Below are 13,205 nucleotides of genomic sequence, written 5' to 3'. Positions count from 1 at the left end.
CCACGCTGATTCAAGCAGCTTCAAGTGGCTGTGAAGAGCGCTTTCAGAGGCTCCCTATTGCCAACGCCCCACCAACCTCTGACGAGATTAGGCGGATTGGCGAGCTGGCTAGCAACCTGACCAGCAGGGCAGCGAGGTCATCACAGACAGGTCTTGCAACAAGTTCTTCCTCGCTAGTAGACTAGAGTGCTCCCACCCGAGTTGGACAGCTGTGGTATGTCCTATGAGATGTCCCTGGCCTCAGCAACCAAGAACGAAGCATTGGTTTCACTTACCATGAAGGCTTCTTCTGGTTGCTGGGGCCAGGGACATCTCAGCCCGCCCAGTTGTGGTTTTGCGCTCTGGTCTACTTCTGTTGAAACGGTGGAGAGTGACATTTAGTTCTACAGTTGGTTGCTACACTCTGTTATTCTGGAATGTTTAAAGCTGTTTGTTCTGACCTGCTGTTTCTACTGTTTTGTATTGCCTTTGTCCTCTTATGTCTCAGCCTGAAAGAACTCGGGCAGGGTTATCCCCCTCAGGCTCTTGTGGGCGTGGATTAGTTTTTTAACTATTTACTTTCTGTCCTGCCTGGAGCTCCTGAGAGAGGATAACCCATGAGATGTCCCTGGCCCCAGCAACCAGAAGAAGCCTTCACAGTAAGTGAAACCAATGCTCCGTTCTCCACCAAATACCTTGGGTGACATACCAGAAAACAATCAAAATACTGTATCTGTTGCTAAACATTTAGGAAGTTGATGGTGTCATATTTTCTTGATGTCCCTGTGTTCTTTGTTGACCGTCTCTCCCCACACCCCATCCCTCACCTTCCCCAGGTTTTTGAGAAAACTGAGGGAGAACCTGGTTGGTTATATGGAAGTTTCCAAGGGCATCTTGGCTGGTTTCCTTGCAATTATGTAGAAAAAATATCTGAAAATGAAAAAGCTTTATCACCTCCTAAGAAAGCCTTACTTCCCCCCACAGTATCTTTACCAGTTGCCTCAGCTATTGTAGAGTAAGTATAACTTCACAGTAGAGTAAGTATAACTTCACACCACACTAAATATAAACAATTTTCAGCTTGACTTAATTTGACAGAGGTCTACACATTATTTTTGGCTATTTTGATTTAAATATGTACCAGTATTTATACTGGCTGACATCTACAGTGAGGGAAATAAGTATTTGATCCCCTGCTGATTTTGTCCGTTTGCCCTCTGACACAGAAATGACCAGGCTATAATTGGAATGGTAGGTTTATTGTAGCTTTGAGATACAGAATAACAACAAACAAACCCTCAAAAGCCCAGTGCCCAAAAGTCAGCGATGGATTTGCATTGTAGTGAGGGAAATAAGTATTCGATCCCCTATCAACTAGCAAGATTTCAGGCTCCCAGGTGTCTTTTCACTATATGCAGGTAACAAGCTGAGATGAGGAACACCCTCTGTAAGGGAGTGCTCCTAATCCCAGCTTGTTACAGTACCTGTATAAAAGACACCTGTCCATAGAAGCAAGCAATCACTCAGCTTCCAAACTCACCACCATGCCCAAGACCAAAGAGCTGTCGAAGGATGTCAGGGACAAGGTTGTAGACCTGCACAAGGCTGGACTGGGCTACAAGACTATCACCAAGCAGCTTGGTGAGAAGGTGACTACAGTTGGCACGATAACTCGCAAATGGAAGAAACACAAAACAACTGTCAATCTCCCTCAGTCTGGGGCTCCATGCAAGATCTCACCTCGGGGAGTTGCAACGATCATGAGAACGGTGACAAAGCAGCCCAGAACTACACAGGGGGAACTTGTCAATGATCTCAGGGCAGCTGGAACCATAATCACCAAGAAAACAATTGGTAACACACTACGCCGTGAAGGACTGAAATCTTGCAGTGCCCGCAAGGTCCCCCTGCTCAAGGCAGCACATGTACAGGCCCGTCTGCAGTTTGCCAATGCACATCTGAATGATCCAGAGGAGAACTGGGCGAAAGTGTTGTGGTCAGATGAGACCAAAATCGAGCTCTTTGGCATCAACTCAACTTGCCGTGTGTGGAGGAGGAGGAATGCTGCCTATGAGCCCAAGAACACCATCCCCACCGTCAAACATGGAGGTGGACACATTATGCTTTGGGGGTGTTTTTCTGCTAAGGGGACAGGACACCTTCACCGCATCGAAGGGACGATGGACGGGACCATGTACCATCAGATCTTGGGTGAGCACCTCCTTCCCTCAGCCAGGGCATTGAGAATGGGTCATGGATGGGTATTCCAGCATGACAATGACCCAAAACACACAGCCAAGGCAACAAAGGAGTGGCTCAAGAAGAAGCACATGAAGGTCCTGGAGTGGCCCAGCCAGTCTCCAGACCTTAATCCCATAGAAAATCTGTGGAGGGAGCTGAAGGTTCGGGTTGCCAAACATCAGCCTCAAAACCTTTCTGACTTGGAGAGGATCTGCAAAGAGGAGTGGGACAACATCCCTCCTGGGTTGTGTGCAAACCTGGTGGCCAACTACAAGAAACGTCTGACCTCTGTGATTGCCAACAAGGGTTTTGCCACCAAGTACTAAGACATCTTTTGTGAAGGGATCGAATACTTATTTCCCTCATTACAATGCAAATCCATCGCTGACTTTTGGGCACTGGGCTTTTGAGGGTTTGTTTGTTGTTATTCCGTCTCTCACAGCTACAATAAACCTACCATTCCAATTATAGCCTGGTCATTTCTGTGTCAGAGGGCAAACGGACAAAATTAGCAGGGGATCAAATACTTATTTCCCTCACTGTAGGCTAACTTTGTGCATACCAAAAAAAAATTGTGCATGCAACTCCTCCCTGTTGACTCTGCAGATCACTCCTTTCTCTGCAGCCCACTGTGCCTCCTGAAAATATTTCCCAGGAGGCACAGGGGCTGCAGAGGAAGGCAGGATAAACTAAAATACATCCTCCATGTTGCATGTGCAAAACATTTTTCAGCACATGCAATGTCAAATTTGGATGTCAACCATTGTGTACTAGTTTTATATTTTCATAATGTTTATATTGGGATGACAGTTGAAATTTCAAGACTTTCCTGCACAAAATTGATATTTGTGTTGCATTCAACTCAGCAGTATCTTTCTCTGGTATATCCTATGGCTGAATGCCACAGAGGATTACTGTGAACTTCCATGGTGCTTAGAGAAATTGAATTGTGAAGCACACAGCTCCATCCCTGGTGCCCCATGTTTTGCATGTGTCACAACTAATGACTTCACACTTCAGCTGTTTATTTTTTAAAACAGTATATTTATGTCAGTATGTTGAACTTGCAGACCAGTTTCACCAAGTAAACCAGCAGAAGAATCAGATTACCAAAATGTGTCTCTCTCAAGTCTAAATGTTAACACGTGGCAGAAAAAATCTGCTTTTACTCGTACTGTATCACCAGGATCTGTTTCTCCCATCCATGGACAGGTATGTTCTATTAAGGAGAGCAGTTTATGTTCCTGTACCCTGGTATCTGGTACAGTTCACTGTGTTACACTGTGATAACTTAGAAAAAGGTGTTCTATGAGATCTGTCATGAAAAACTATTTCAAAAAATATTACTAACAGTACCACATCTTTCCTGTTTTGTTATCTGCTATGGCAAAAATTTCGGTTCCCCTACTTGTCTGAATATGTGCTGGACAATAAACAAAACCTAACTGTTGAGGAAACTGATTTGATCTTACAAGAGCAACTAACCTAGTTTGTCCATACTGGTATATATAAACATACTTAGGAATAGAATCGTTTTCTATGCTTTTATATCCCCTAGTCTATCCTAAGATATCTGTACTCAGGAGATGTTCTGTTTCATTCCTAAGCAGAATAGTTGCTTTCTTTCAGATTATCAAGTGCAAGTATTTGTGCTAGGGAAGGATTCTGTACAATTTCTGCATTACTCAAAAAAGCAAAGTTGCACAAAAAACCGACACAAATACATTATTATTTTTTGACAGGGGCAAGTTGTAGAGAACCTAAAAGCACAAGCATTGTGTTCCTGGACTGCAAAAAAAGATAACCACTTGAACTTCTCAAAAAATGACATAATTACTGTGCTGGAGCAGCAGGAAAATTGGTGGTTTGGAGAAGTAGGTGGAGGAAGAGGATGGTTTCCCAAATCCTATGTAAAGATCTTGCCAGGGAATGAATACCAAAGAGAAGAGTAAGTGGGGCTCCTGGAATTTTGAAATAGAACATGTTTGAAAGATATGTCTGGGGGCGGGTGGTAGCAAAATACACGATATGTGTATATTTTAGATAAGTGTTTGGCCATGAGTGTGCATGTTTTAAAACATAACCATCACAGGGGACTCTGGTCAGGGTCAGGACCACGGGAGTGGAGGAGCATTCAACCCTTTCACCTTGCAATCCCATCAAAAATGACATCTCCAAAACTATTTGCTTAGGGAGGGAAGCTCCTATCAGTGCCAATGGGAGTTATCCTCCTGGAGCTAATGGTAGCTTTGGGAGGGCCATTTTCATCAGGACTATAGCACAAAAGGAAAGGGTTAAATGCCTGCTCCCCACAGGCCTGATCCTGATCCTACGCTCTGCTCTTTAAGTTGAAAAACCATAAACATGCAGAGCCAAAGGAAGTGTTTGAACATAACCTGCTGTTTAGCTCTGGTTGTGTGTAGAAGATGAATTGAAGGTTGGGGCCCAGAGGATTGTATGGACACCCATTTTATTTCTAGAGTTTTCTTTCCAGAAGGTATTCCTAATATGTCCAAACAACTGCTTAAACTCCATTGGGTACAAATAGCAGTTTTGAGAATTATGCACAGGCATGGTTAAAAAGGAAACTTACACCAGCACACACATGGGCTTTTTCTTCTGGGTTTCCTTTTAAACTATTCTTGTATTTAATCCCTAAACTGCTTCCCCCACCCCAGCTACACCTATTTAAAACAAAGAGAGGATTTACTTTTTACAAACCCATAATGATCCTATTGTATGTTTTCAACAGTTCAATTTTTAAGATTGAATTAAAACAATAAAAACATAAGACAAAACAAGCAAAATCATATCAAGTTAAAATAAGTTGCCCTCTGTTTCATAGGAATTCATGAAATTTTTCTGAATAAAGCAATCAGTAAAGCCACACCACATCTAGTATAAATAATAAAACACATAGTATAATAAAAAATGCCACCATCATTAGATGGCTATATTGCTGGAGTTTAGCCTCCAGTGGAAGTTTTTATCCACATGCTTAAGATATAAAAACTCCTAACTCTAGAAAGTCATCTGATTTTTTTGTCTATCTGCAGCTGTTTCTGTTTTAAGATAGAGCTTCTCTATCTTAAAATTAACACCACAATGAGCTCGTTCTCACAATCGAGTGAGAGAGCTTGAGGGCAGGCAGCAGGGATGGTAACAGATGATCCACATGGAATTGCTGGGTGTGCAAATCATGTGTCCAGACAGTCCATGGCTGTCACATGGGCAGTGCAGAGGTGTGGGGGTCAGGAGCCATCATCCCAGCCCCCGGAAATCCCACTCTTTTGACCCCAGAACCCCTTTTCTTTTACCTCGAATCTATTTGGATTTGGATTCAGAAAATTCAGCTACAAATTGAATCTGGGGTGATTGGGGAGGGGAGAGATTCGGACCCAAAATCAATTGGGGGTGATTGATTTTGGTACAAATCAAATCAAAAAAATCAATTCACGCACTCACAATCCCTTCAGCCTGCCCGTCACTGGGGGGATCCCCACGATATACCACACACTTGCACGGTGCATCGGGGTGGGTGGTAGTGCCCAATGGGTGGAAGCTACCACCCAAATTTCAAAGAAATTGGGCAAAGGGGTGTTTTTAAAAAGTTTTTTGAAGTTGGCATGTCTTTGTCGAACTGGGTTTTGTTGTTTTCAGTGTCTGAGGTGTCAATTCTGAGAACACTTCAGACATTGAAAACAACAAAACCCAATACCCCATGGGCTTGCCGTTCTGGGGGTGGTTGGCACACTATATGCACTACGCTACAACCTGATCTAGGCCACCCTGGTACTGCCCCCCCCCAACCCAGTGGAGTTATGGGCTGCTGAAATTCCCCATGATTCCCTATGGGGGGGAAAGCTTAAAGACGTGCAGACTACAGGGGAAACAATTAAAAACCATCCTTTTCATCATTTTCTTTGAAATCTGGGTGGTAGCTTCCACCCATTGGGCACTACCACCCAACCCACTTTGGGCACAAAATGGAGATCTGAATCTCCGAATTTTTCGTGTCTGAATCTGGGGTGATTTGTTTTGTACCCGTGTCTGGGCAATTGAACACAGGGGTGATTTGTTTTGTCTACAAATCACCCAAATCAGTCAGATTCAGGTACAAATAGTTACTTTTTCTTCATCACAGCTACTCATCTTTTACTACAGCTATCAGGCATCAGATGCAGTTTATTAGTGGTTTACATAGAAAAATAACACCACTACGATGGTTCCCTGTCCCCTAAGAGGTTCACAATCCTTTTTTTTTTTTTTTAAGGCACAAGATAGATACCAGCAATAGCCACAGGGTCAGTTGCTCCCCGCACCTGGCTAAACATGTATAGGTTCATCTGCAGTTGCTATCAGCATGTTTGGTGGCTACACAGGGATGGACTTTTTCTGTTGCTGCCCTGAGACTCTGGAAGGCTCCCCCTGCTGAAAGAAGAGCCTCCCCATCTGGCAACTTTAGTAACTTTTAAAAGACACATTTATTCACCCAACCTTTTTAACTAGACTTGTGGTTTTAAATTGTTTTAAGGTTTTAATTTCTTTGTGTTGCTGTAAACTGCCAGAGATGGAAATTTGGGGCGTTGTACAAATATAATACATAAATATAAAGAAAATTGTCTCTCAGCCTAGTTAGCAGAACACCAGTCCCTTATGCTTGCTTCTTCAATATTACCTTTTGCAAGTATGCACATATTAAGACACAAAACAGGCATTTGAGAGCAACTCTTAGTTGGACAGTAAAGTTACTCAAGAATCTCTCAACTGCCTGAGATGATGGCAAGCAACAAGAGCTCTTCTTCTCTGCTCACAAGCACCTGTTCACCAGCTACATTCAAATGTTTATAGAGCCCAGCCCTTGCTCCCCCGGGGCAATTTACCTCTGAAGGCACACACTTGACAGTGGTCTAGGCAGGAACTGACATTTAGGCTGGGATACATATGGGCACATACACACACAGAATTATATCTGTTGTTTCTGCATGTTTCTGCTCTGCATTTTCAACAGCTGGTTTGGTCCAAGTTCGAACCTTCAAACCAGTTCAAATTATAACCAGTTTGCACATGCCTACCCAGTACCACAGCACACATGGGTGTGTGTGTGTGTGTGTGTGTGTGTGTGTGTGTGTGTGTGTGTGTGTGTGTGTGATTTTTGCTGATCTTCCCAGCCTCTGGAAGTGTTCTGTGCCTCCCAAGAACTGTCCCTGAGGGTCCCACAGCCCTCAGAGAAATACATTTTGGAAGGCACAGAGCATTCTGTTAAGATATTCTCTTACTGCAAGGACACAACTCCTGCTTCCTTAGTCAGGATGTCAGTCAGTGGCTAGAATAACAATCCCAAGTAAGTGGAAGCACAAGTGCCCCTCTACAACACTGCAATAAAGTTTGGAATACTGTGTTGTTAATACTGAGGCTGTTCTCATGAGCAGCCAAGACTGGGCTAGGGCAGTCCAGTCCAGGTTTGCCTTGGTGGCAAACCTGGCTAGGAACCTGGGCTGTTAGAAGTTAAGGGAGTGAGTGCTCCTTTAATTCCATTTAATTGACCATGTGTCAGCGCCAGCTGCTTTCAGCTGGCGCTGAAACACTGATTGGTGCCTGCTACTACTATTACAAATATTTATATACCGCTCTTCAACCAACGTTCTCAAAGTGGTTTACATCCTGTTCCCACAGGGCTCACAATTAGGGATTTGCGAATCAATTTGAGTACAAAACTATTAATTCCTAAAAGTATTTTCTCACATTTGCTAACATTTGTAAATTGAGTCACTTATCACTGCATAAAGAACACTGGCTGACATCCTGTCTAAAATTACTTAACAGAAGTCCTATTGAAATTAAGCAATTCTTTAGAGTAACTCCTGGGTAGTATTATTGAATAGCTTAGTTGGATGTCAGGCACAAGACAAATGCCAAATTTACTAATTATTATTATTTTAATCTGCAGACCAGAAGCTGTTTATGCAGCTATAAACAAGAAGCTCACAGCACCATTATATAGACCAGGAGAGGGTAAGACTTGAATTTAAGCATTCTCCATCTTAATTGTTGAATTTGTGGAAGGGAGGAGGAGAAGAGGAAGGAGCCTTATCACTTGGTATTGGACTGTGCAATGATTACTCTTATAAATGACTGTACTTGACATCTGTGTCCCAAAGCTAGCCTGCATTTATTTAACTGTATGATATTGTGAACTCTTAGAAAGAAAATATCTAAAAACCTTTGGTTTAAAATAAGGTGAATCTCACTCTTACCCATAGTCTTAAGTATGGAAGTTCAAACTTATTGAAGTCATCTTGAGTTCCTCCGCATATCATCATGACAAACTTCACACTCTTACCTGCAGCCCAGTCTTTATAAATTAGCTTCTATCTCGCCACATCTTGTCTTCCTCTTTGACGTCCACATTCGCCTCAACAGAAATAGGTATACCCCCAAATTCAAAAGGTGTCCTTTCAGAGGGACACATCTTAAACCAAAGGTTTTTAGAAATTTAAATTTGCAGGGTGTTTTTTGTTTGTTTTTGTTTTTAAAAGGTTTTTAGAAATTTAAATTTGCAGGGTGTTTTTTTTGTTTTTAAATGGATATGTGTTTTAAAGATGTTACACTTTGGATACCAGTTTGGACTTCTGTGTTTTTTCCCCATTCTGGTAAAGTTATTTCTTCAGTGTCTGTAGGGAAGAGTAGGGTAGCTTCACATAGGAGTAGCCTGCTAATAAGTTACAGTGACTCAGTTACCCAAGGGGGTGGATTGGCACTAAACTTCAAGACAGCTAGAAAAATTGACCCCTTCCATGAGAGATCGGAGAGGTAGGTTTCGCATGGACATACACTGCAGCATATGTGATGTAAATGTGAGAGGAGCACATTCAGTTAAGGTATCTCACATTTATGAGTTGATTATCAACTCATATATTGAAAAGAATTGATGCTGAGGCATCGTGCATTTTTTATTTGTTCCATGTTAAACAACTGTAAGTTCAAGAGTTTTCAGAATTGTATGGGTAAATAGGTTGTAGTTCCAAATCATGTCTAGCTTTATTAAGCAGCAAAAATTCTCTTTTCTTTTTTCAGAGTATATAGCGCTGTATCCTTATACAAGTTCTGAACCTGGTGATTTAACTTTCGCTGAAGGTGAAGAAATACTAGTTACTCAGAAAGATGGGGAATGGTGGACTGGAAGCATTGGTGACAGAACTGGAATCTTCCCTTCAAATTATGTCCAACTAAAGGATCTTGACGTAAGGCTTGGAATTTGGAGATGGAATATCCAAGATAAACACTCGTTCAGGGGTATTTGTATGAAACATCAGACAAGTGTACTCTCCCCTGCCTCGGATTACCAGCACTGCCAGCTCTGATAATCCTGGTCATGGGGGGTGGAGTATGTGTGATGCAGCACTGGTGATCTATGCACTCAAATTTGAAAGCACTGTTTGAACAGGTAAAGGTAAAGTGTGCCATCGGTGATGACAGAGCCTTACTATTATTATTATTATTATTATTATTATTATTATTATTATTCAAATTGGTATACCGCTCCAAACTTTCGTCTCTGGGCGGTTTACAGTAACATCTGGGCAGTTTATAATAACATGGTAATTCTCCTTACCATGGAGCCTTATGATTTACCATTGCCATCTCCTGCGCAGTTTGAGATGATGCCTTTCAGCATCTTCCTATATCACTGCTGCTATAGGTGTTTCCCATAGTCTGGTATAAGTCATAAAAATATAGTTTATTACTTGTATATCATATCAGGAAAAGGATGGTGAAAGATTTTTTTTTAACTAGTTGTAAAATAGAAAGTCTATTCACCTGAAAAATGAGAGTTTTAGCTAAGCGGGAATAGTTACGTTATGTCATCCTGCAAATTAAAGTGGATTGTCTTATTTCTCTTTTTTTCCTTTTTGTTGTAGGGTTCTGCTACTGCTAGCAAAACAGGAACAGTAAATAAAAAACCTGGTACGTATTAGGGATGTGCCCGATCTGGTTCGGCACCTCCTTAGAGAAGCGCTGAATCTGTTTGTGTGCCAGCATTCGAACTGGTTTGGCAGGGTGGGGCAGGGGCCGGTTCCTTTAAAAATTAGGTAAGCAGGACCTTAGCTGCCCCACTGCTGCACCACTGCTTTTCCGGGCATGGTGCTTGCTCTTCAAAAGCTGCATGCAGCTGCACAAGCTGTTCATGCACATCCCTAGTAAGTATCACTGATATTGCAATGTGTAGTTTATTCTAATGATTAATGTTTCACTGATGTGTGTGTCCTTTCAGAAATTGCTCAAGTTACCACAGTTTATACTGCATCGGGAGCAGAACAGCTCAGTCTGGCCCCAGGGCAGCTTATACTTATCCTGAAGAAAAATTCTAGTGGATGGTGGCAGGGAGAATTACAGGTAACTGATAAATTCTTTATCTTTGATAACTGTTTTTTAAAAAATCTGAGATGTGCCTTTTTTCTGCTATCTAGAGAATAAAACTAAAAAGGTCTTTTCAGCAAGAATGCACTGGGCCTGGTTTCAGATTTAAGCCAAATTCTATAGTTATTCATTTATATAACCTATCTCAAAATGGTGACCCCCCCTCCCATCCTAGAGACAGTGCTTCAAGTCAAAAGAGCTACACAATAGAAGAATCTTCTTTAAAGCCATTAAATGCTGTGACATTTTTAATGCTAGCTTTGAAATTGTGTTGAGAACAAGATAAGATCTTTTTTGTTGGCCATGCCATGCTTTCTTGTATCTTATAACCTTTTCATCCTGAAAGGTCAGCTGCTTTACTAAAAACAAATATATGTATTGTGCCTTCCTCACATATCTACTTTTAAACTATTTTTTTCCTTAACTTTGGGTTTAAGGGAATTATATTTAGTAGCATACATTCAAGTTTTAATTAATTAGACATAGTGGTCCCTCTACAGTCTACATGTTACAAAATAGATCTATGATCTTAATGGTGATCCGGTATTCTTCACAACATGGGCTTTGCGCCTGCGCAGTAGTCCCCTTGGAAGGATTTCAGGCTCTTTATAGTGGTCTGAAGCTCTGCCCCTCGTGCTCGGAGCACACTCGTTATCCTTGGCGCCTGAGTGCTTTGTTCCTTCTTGACCACCATCGTGAATGGTTTCCTTGGTTTTCACTCCTTGTGTTCGGTTCCAGAAAGACACAGTTTAAAGTTTGCTTATCAGTTACACTGTCCTTGGACTGTTTTGTCTGATTGCTCTTTGCCTAACGTTTGGGATTTTACTCTAATAGACTCAAAGAAGACCTTAAGTAGTGTTCCTCTTGCCGCACAACCCTCCCCTCTTCCAACAAACATGATCTTTGTTTGCTCTGTCTTGTGGAAGATCGTAATATTTGTGCCTGTAAAATTTGCCTCTCCTTTTCCAAACAAACTCAGAAGAGCAGAGAATTGTGCTTATGAGCGGCACTTTACGAACAGGCCCTTTGTCCGTCAACCTCAATGCTGCACTTTCCATTGTCGCTGACACCATTTGACGTCCATGTGGTCAAAGTTGGGCTCAATGTCAAAACCTTCCTCCACTTCTCCAACTACTTTCAAGAAACCTTGTGAAGTCTCTTAGCCATAGATATCACAAACAGCACAAACTTTGGGCAGAGGACCGAAAAATTTCTCCATTCTCAGCTTCAACAGCTTCAACTTCAGCACCGCCATCTATCCCAGTCCAACCATTAACCTCCACATCGATTTTGATAACAAGCTGCGTACCCTTGTCGACTATCACCTGCTATGATGCCGGATGACTTCAGAAAACCATGCCCATTGGCATTCATCTTCCTCTTTAGTGGAGGTGATCGAGATGGCTTCCACAGCTCCACTCGCGACGCCAGCCTCGATATCGAAACAGATCCTGATGTTGATGTCTGTGCCTGTGCCAAAATGCACCTCTGCCGGGATCCAAGACTCTATGTCGACTCCTCTACCAACCTCGACCAAGCACATGTTGGCCAAGCACACGCCCACTCCAACTTCTCTCTCTACTCCTGTCTTCAGATCACACTTCGACGGTGTTGAGGGACTTTCCTCTCTTCCACGACATTGAATTCATCCTGGCTTCTCCAATAACAACCCCTTCTGGCTCCACCTTTTAAGAGGATTTCCCTCCACAGACTCAACGTTGGTAATGCAAGTAGCTCTTGACGCCTTGGAGATTCCTAAGACACCATGTGCATCTCCAGTACTCACAACTCCTCACTGCTCTCCATGTCACCTTCCTGCTCAACCCTGCAAGGAAAGGCTTCATTTCTCACTCTCTGCCCACTATCCTTACCAGAGATGGCTGGATTGCTTAGAGTTCCCCGGGGGCCCTAGACCCAGGTTATATCAGGAGGCTGGGAAGATTTAAAGACGCTCTTTACTTGCCTTCTCTGTCTCTGCCATACGGTTATTAAGAATTCCGGCTTTGGAAGTTCCAGAGACTCCAGTCTACCACTGCTTCTCAAGAGCCATCATCTCCTGTCCTTAATTACCCATCCTTCAAGCATCCACTGGACCCCCTCACCCATGGCACAACCCCCTTTGGTACAGTCTCCTCTTCCTCCACCTATGGCTCTAGCCCATCTGGCTTCTCCTGCCAGGCTAGCTACCCCCTTCACAAGTGTTGTGGGGGCACCTGCTATTCCAGAAAAGCATTTCTCCAATGATGAGTACACCTCTTTCTCCGACTCCAACACTGAATCCACACATATGGAAAACCCATCAGACCCTTCCCCAGATGCCAATGTGCCAAATAATCCATCCAGTTCCCATACTGAGGAGACCAAATCGTACTGCATCCAAATAGCTGAAATGGCTTAAATACTTGGCTTGGAACTAAAATCCCTAGTCCCAGCTGTTAAAGATCTTTGTTGCCTCTACTACAATATCCCAGCCTGCAGCAATTCCCATGCTGTCAGTTCTGATTAATTCAGCAAAGTCTGCCTGGGATGCTCCATCTACTGCCACATCTATCTCCAAAAGATTC

The 13,205-nt window shown here is 42.7% G+C and overlaps 2 protein-coding genes across 6 annotated transcripts in view; one reads left to right on the top strand and one right to left on the bottom strand.

Annotated features, from left to right (window-relative positions):
- The window catches only part of GCFC2 (GC-rich sequence DNA-binding factor 2), a 102,194-nt gene extending 101,786 nt beyond the window's left edge, over positions 1-408 (bottom strand). The window contains exon 1 of the mRNA XM_053283887.1: positions 276-408. The gene's annotated coding sequence lies outside the window, so the exon portion shown is untranslated. The remainder of the gene's footprint in view (positions 1-275) is intronic.
- ITSN2 (intersectin 2) overlaps positions 1-13,205 on the top strand; it is a 124,139-nt gene that overhangs the window by 61,075 nt on the left and 49,859 nt on the right. For all 5 annotated transcript variants that reach the window (XM_053283883.1, XM_053283882.1, XM_053283884.1 and 2 more), the window contains 7 exons: positions 816-994; positions 3,291-3,432; positions 3,963-4,168; positions 8,171-8,235; positions 9,298-9,464; positions 10,143-10,188; positions 10,496-10,617. In XM_053283883.1, the coding sequence (XP_053139858.1) occupies positions 816-994; positions 3,291-3,432; positions 3,963-4,168; positions 8,171-8,235; positions 9,298-9,464; positions 10,143-10,188; positions 10,496-10,617 (927 nt within the window). The remainder of the gene's footprint in view (positions 1-815; positions 995-3,290; positions 3,433-3,962; positions 4,169-8,170; positions 8,236-9,297; positions 9,465-10,142; positions 10,189-10,495; positions 10,618-13,205) is intronic.

This window comes from Hemicordylus capensis, chromosome 1 (assembly GCF_027244095.1).
Source record: "Hemicordylus capensis ecotype Gifberg chromosome 1, rHemCap1.1.pri, whole genome shotgun sequence".
Lineage (NCBI taxonomy): Eukaryota > Metazoa > Chordata > Lepidosauria > Squamata > Cordylidae > Hemicordylus > Hemicordylus capensis.
The sequence above is the reverse complement of the archived record's forward strand: the minus strand, read 5'-3'. Positions and strand labels throughout refer to the sequence as shown.